General features: G+C 62.3%; 1 protein-coding gene across 1 annotated transcript; it reads right to left on the bottom strand.

Moving 5' to 3' along the window:
• Positions 1-644: 644 nt before the first annotated feature.
• On the bottom strand, positions 645-5,659 carry LOC121062536 (scavenger receptor cysteine-rich type 1 protein M130-like). The gene is made up of 7 exons (XM_040542581.1): positions 5,430-5,659; positions 4,144-4,458; positions 2,755-3,063; positions 2,213-2,527; positions 1,778-2,104; positions 1,382-1,696; positions 645-1,042 (listed from the first exon to the last, which is right to left on the bottom strand). The coding sequence occupies exons 1-7, from the start codon at positions 5,494-5,496 to the stop codon at positions 645-647; spliced, it is 2,046 nt and encodes a 681-aa protein (XP_040398515.1). The 5' UTR covers positions 5,497-5,659.
• Positions 5,660-5,893: the final 234 nt, after the last annotated feature.

Here is a 5,893-nt window from a genome sequence, read left to right as displayed (position 1 = left end):
GTCTGTCAGTCAGTGGTGCAGCACATGGGGCAGGAGGCAGCACACAGCTCTGTTTCTGTGCCCCAGGACACCAACACCCTCAGCACACCCAACCCAGCCAAGAGGTATCTCCCCCCCAGGACCACTGGGGAAGGACCCACCTCTGTGCCGAGCCCAGACGCTTCGCACCTGCCCAGCCAGGAGGGCCAGGAGCAGGCAGAGGAGGGCCCCCAGGATGATGCAGATGATGACAGGCACCGAGAGTCTCTCACTGCTGGTGGTCAGAGGGCCCCGGGGGGGAACTGCATGGGCAGGAACATGGCAGGGGCAGCATCAGGCAAGGGAGAGGTTGGGGGCAGGACATGCCACTCCTGATCACACAAGGCAGCAGGAGCTGGGGGGACAGGGCTGGGTGATGGGACAGCTCCCACCCTGCTGGGTACATCAGAGATTTCCCCCAGCTCCCACATATTCCTGGGAGTCTCACAGCCCAGCAAGGAGCCCCTTCTCCCTGAATGGTCTTCTCTGAGACCCTGCCTGGAGATGCCTCTGCCTCCCCCAGGGGCAGCTGGCAGCCTGGCCAGTGACTGCTTGTGGGCATGGGTAGCTTGGAGAGCTGAAGTCACCTTTGTGCCTCCAGCAGCAACAAGGTCTAATGCAGAAAGTCAAAGCCCCTCTGGGTTCCTTCTCTGCATTTCACCATACCCAGTGGAGAGCAGGACCTGGTGCCTTGATGGCTCAGATTTACCATTGCAGGTGATGTGGGTCTCTTCTCGGAGGTCATCACATGACTGCGGATGCCAGGGATCAGAGGGACACTGCCAGAAGGAGCTGTTGCTCTTCCCACACTCCACATGATCCAGCCACGCGGTGCCAGACAGCTTGGCATAGTTTAAGATTATTTCCTGGTTCCCTTCATTCCCGCAGCCCAGCTCCTTGCACACCAGTGACACCGTCTCGGTAGTCATCGAGTTGGAGCAAACGCTGCCCCACATTCCGTTGTAGAAAACCTGCAGGCGTCCGGAGCAGCTGTTGTTGTTCTCCAGCCTCAGGGCCATGAACTCTGGAAGGAGGAAAGGCCCCAAGGGGAACAGGCTGGTCTGGGGCTGGGGGAGCAGAGCTACCTTCCTCTGCACCCCAGGTGCTCAGGCAGGTGGAGGCATGGCCAAAAATTCCCCCTTGCACTCACGGGCAGAGAGGTCCCTGATGTGCACCCCTGCCATCCCTGCGCATCCTCAGGATGGATGTGCTCCACAGTGAATCCAGGGTCTGGGTGTGGGTGTCCCCAGGACGAGCTCGGACAGGGGCTCCAATACAGCCAGGGACAGCCTCGGCCCTGCCCGGCTCTGCCCTCACTCCGGCCTCCCAGGCCCCAGCTTCCAGCTCCGCTCCCAGCACAGACCTGAGCAGACGACTCCCGCGTCCTCCTTGTGCCCGCAGTCGTGCTGCCCCCAGGCCTCGGCAGGGCAGTCCCAGAGAGCAGCTTCGGCCCCGAAGCAGTTGACGCCATCCAGCCAAATCTGCCCGGAGCCCTCCCCAAACCGAGCGGAGCCGGCTGCCTCCAGGGCCCATCCGCAGCCCAGCTGGCGGCAAACGACGGCGGCGTCAGCCAGGTCCCAAGCGTCATCACAGACGGTGCCCCAGCGCCCCTGGTAGTAGATCTCCACTCTCCCGGCACAGCGCCCAGCCCCGTCCGCCAGCCGGACCCGCCGGCTCCCTGCAGCGGGGAGAAGCCCTGGCCGTCAGGGGCTGTCTGCCTGCCCAGCCCCACACTTGGGGGACGTGCAGCACCACTCACCCCAGCACACGGCCCCCACGTCCTCTGCGATCCCTGCTGCCATTGCGCTCGCGAGCAGGGAGGTGTTGCAGAGGCTCAGGTTACTCTCATGCCCTGCACACCGCACCCCGTGCAGCCCCACGGGGCCCCGTCCTCGCTCGGCTCTCACAGGGGTGTAGGCTGCCTCTGCCTCTCCACACTGCAGCTGCCGGCACACCACACTGGCCTCCTGCTTGTCCCACTGCTCATCCAGGACTCTGCCCCACGTCCCGTGCTGGAAGACCTCCACGCGCCCGTCGCACCGGCTCCCTCCGCCCACCAGCCGCAGGGACATGGGGCGAGCCGGGCCTGGTGAGAGAAGAAATTCAGCCAGGCGCTGCCATGGGGTCCCCAGCTCTGGGTGGCCGTGTCACACACCAGGGGCAAATGGACTTTGCAGCACTGCCCAGCACTCACCTGAGCAAATGATAGCAGCAGCGTTCTCGTGGGAACACAGCGAGGCCCCCAGGGCAGTCACCGGGCACTGCCCCAGGTGGGCTTCAGTCCCTTCACAGTAGAACGAGTCTCTCCAGATGGGGCCGGTTCCTCTCCCAAAATGCCCTCCTCCAGGAATGGACTCAGCAAAGCCACAGCCGAGGTGCTGACAGAGAACGTGGGCATCCGAGAGGTCCCAGCGGGAGGCACAGAGGGTCCCCCACGTCCCCAGCACCTCGACCTCCACCCTGCCCGCACACGCTGTGCTGCCGTTCACCAGCCTGAACCCTGTGTACTCTGGGGACAGAGGAGGGTGAGAGAGGTTGCATTTGTGCTCCTAATCCCACAGGAGCTGCCGGAGAGGCCAAAGGGACAACGTTCCTTTCTCCTCCTGCAGCACTCTTTTAGGGCTGCAGACCTCCTCCTCACCCCACATGTCCCCCACCCAGCACAACCCAGTGCCTTCCCTGCTCTCCTGCCCCCAGCACTGCCCCTGTGGACACCATCCCACACCGAGTCCTTACGTGTGCAGGTGACATGAGTGCCATTGCCGTGGGTGCAGGGCTGGTCCCTGGGGGCGCCCGTGGGGCAGAAGGAGAGGACGGATTCATTCCCCACACACTGCAGCTCTCTGTCCCAGACAGAACCGGCCCCTTCTCCCACGTGAGCTGCCCCGTGGACGGACAGGGTTGTGCCACACTGCAGCTCCCTGCAGACCACCTCGGCAGCTTTGTCTCCAAAGTGGGAGTCACAGACAGCTTTCCACTGGTCCCTATCGTAGACCTCCACACTTCCTGAGCAGGGGCTGTCCCCTCCGACCAGCCGGACAAATCCTGGAGCAACCAAGGAGACTTGTGAGTTCTCAGAGCCCTCTGGCACTTCCATGCCCACCTCCCACCTCATCCCTAAGGTGGCCACATGCAGAGCCCCACGGCCAGCCCAGCAGCTCTCAGTGGGTGCCAATGGCACAAACAGGCACTGGGGGCTGCTGCAGCCTGCTCTGCCCCGCCGGGCTCAGGCCAGGCTGAGGAACCCCTTGGAGCTGCCAGAAAAGCCCCAGGGCTTTTCTGTTCCCAGGGGCTGCTGGGGCTCTTGGGGAGCTGCTGTTAGATGGGGCACATCTGGGGAGCAGGTAAAGGGGGGTCCTCAGGCAGGGACAGAGTGTGGTGTCAGGTATTCACGTCCCCAGCCACCAGCCAGACATGGGGCAAAAGAGAAGGCAGAGAGCAGCCCTGGGCTGACACGAGCTCCCGGTGCAAAGGCAGGCACCAAGGAGAGCCAGGAGGTGCTGGCACAGCCCCTGGGGCACAGGGCAGGCAGGAGACGCTGGGCAGTGGGTCAGCACAGCCTAGAGGGTCTGTGTCCCTGGTGTTTGGCTGTCATGGGGTGACCTTGGGACAGGAACAAGGTGCCACTTGCCACCCTGCTCCTCTGCCCAAGCCCAGTGCTCCTGCCCTCTGAGCAGCCCCTCTGCTTTGGCTGAGGTTCTCATCTGCTGGGGGTACAACCCAAAAGTCCTGGGCCGTTGCACGCCCTTCCCTGAGGCTGCTGGTGGCTGGGGGAGTTGCTCTAGATTCCCCTGGCATAGGGACCAGCCTGCCAGACAGGGCCTGGGCGAATGGGAGGAGAAAGGTGTGAACCAGCCAGCACAATGGGGAAAGGGTGGGGGCTTTCCTCTCCCAGCCCCGGGGAACCTCCCCAGGGTTGGCTGCTCCAGCTTCAGTGCCAGGCTGGGTGTGCTCCCACTGGGCTTTCCCCAGGGACAGGGGACACCAGCAGTGACAGACCCAGCTCAGAGTGCAACTTGACACACAGAGCCATGTTCTGGTGCCCACTTCTTGCTTCCTGAGCTCACAGACAAGTTCCTTACAACTCTCCTGGTCCCAGAGGTAGGGAACAAGTTCAGTCCTTACCTGAGCATGTCACTCCAGCGTCGTCCCTGTGATTGCAGTCTGTTTGACCCCATTCTGCGTATGTGCAGTCAGACAGGGCAGACTCGGTGCCACGACATTGAACAGCAGCCATCCAAATGGGGCCAGATCCTGGCCCAAAGTGTCCATACTGAGGAGCTTCAAGAGGAACCCCACAGCCCAGCTGCCTACAAACCACTGCAGCATCGTCCTTGTCCCACGAATAACCGCACACAGTCCCCCACTGGCCCTGGAGTTTCACCTCCACTCTCCCAGCACAGCGCCTGCCGCCATCCGCCAGCCTCACCTCCGCAGCCCCTTCAAACACCAACACGGGAAGGGTCAGGAGAGTTTCGAGCCCCACACTGAAGGTCTGTGAGAGCCCCATGCCCAGGCAGACTCACAGTTCCCAGGGTGGGAGCCCTGTCCCCACAGGCTGTCCCAGGGGCAGTGGGGGGTCCCTGTTTTCCCCATGGGCTATGCTGGGCCGAGGGTACCCAGCTCTAGCCCTCCTGGGCCATTTGCTGCCCCACGGCCCTCAGCACCTCCTCCCACCCCAGTGGCCCCCAGCCCCTGCCCATGCCCACCCACACACAACCCGCAGCCCTGCACAGGGCTCCCACTCTGCCCCATCCCAGTGTCCCACAAACAGCCCCATGCCCCTGAGCAGCTTCCATTGCCCATTGTCTGTCACAGGCACCTTCCAAACCCACCGTCCGAGTTGATCGCTAGGGTACCAACAACCCATGTCCCTTCCCCGTCCCTGCTGTCAGACCGGCCCCTGTGCTTGACCAGGGCCCCCAAGAAGGACACCTCTCTACCACCTATGGGTGCAGACGCCCCAGTCCTCTTCTGTTAATGGGATACAACCTGCCCTCCTGGAGTCGGTGTTTCCCCAGATACCAGGTGCAGGGAACAGCACACAACCCCTCTGGGTATTCCCAGACAGTGGCTGTACCCTGGAGATAACTGAGGGCCATTCACTCTCTGGGCCTCCTCCAGATGCAGAGGCACAGTGCTGGGGAACGAGGGGTCCCAAAAGGGTACCCAAGGACAAGGTGTCTAGAAATTAAGCAAGGCATGGGCTACCAAAAACATGGGAGCTGTGGAAACGGATTACTCTCTCCCACAAAGACAGGCACAGGTTAAAGCAGAGGGCTGAGGGACTGAGAACCTTCTACCCCTCATTTCTGTGGTGCCTGGAAAACAACCCCACTCCCAGAGGGATCCCAATGACCCCAGTGCTGCCCACTAGCCCCAGGCTGTGGAACAGAGAAGCTGGCACTTACCTCTGCAAGGCTGCACCCAGAGAAGCAGCCACAGCACCCAAGGGGACAGGAGTCCCTCTGTCCCCATCCTGAGGCTCCTGCCCTCACAGCACGGTCCTGCTGGAGCTCCTGGGGACCAACAGGGCAATGGTGATGATGGGAGGGCAATATATCTGTGCAGATGCTGTCCCAGCTGCACGAGGAGCCAATCGAAGCAGCAGGCACCTTTTTAGACGTTATCGGCACTTATCTCCCCTCCAACACAGCCCAGCTCTCCAATGAACTTCTCCAGCGCTCTTCATGACCATATATGAGGGACGGCTCTGCTGCAGGTCTCACGTCACTGCGGTGGGAGATCATCGTGGGGTAGGGCTGGGTGTGGGGGCAGATGGGTCTGACACCCCTTGCAGCCCTCTGTGGGGACCGGGAGCACGGAGCATCTCCTAAGCTGTAGCGTCCAAGAGCCCAAGGTGCGATTGTCCGGC

This window comes from Cygnus olor, chromosome 31, assembly GCF_009769625.2.
Source record: "Cygnus olor isolate bCygOlo1 chromosome 31, bCygOlo1.pri.v2, whole genome shotgun sequence".
NCBI lineage: Eukaryota > Metazoa > Chordata > Aves > Anseriformes > Anatidae > Cygnus > Cygnus olor.
The sequence above is the reverse complement of the archived record's forward strand: the minus strand, read 5'-3'. Positions and strand labels throughout refer to the sequence as shown.

Excerpts from the sequence above, each read along its gene's own strand:
- LOC121062536 (XM_040542581.1), bottom strand. The coding sequence starts at position 5,496 with ATGGGGACAGAGGGACTCCTGTCCCCTTGGGTGCTGTGGCTGCTTCTC. Across the intron at positions 4,459-5,429 it reads CTGGGTGCAGCCTTGCAGAG|GGGCTGCGGAGGTGAGGCTG; the intron begins GTAAGTGCCAGC and ends TGGTGTTTGAAG. Across the intron at positions 3,064-4,143 it reads CGCTGGAGTGACATGCTCAG|GATTTGTCCGGCTGGTCGGA; the intron begins GTAAGGACTGAA and ends TGGTTGCTCCAG.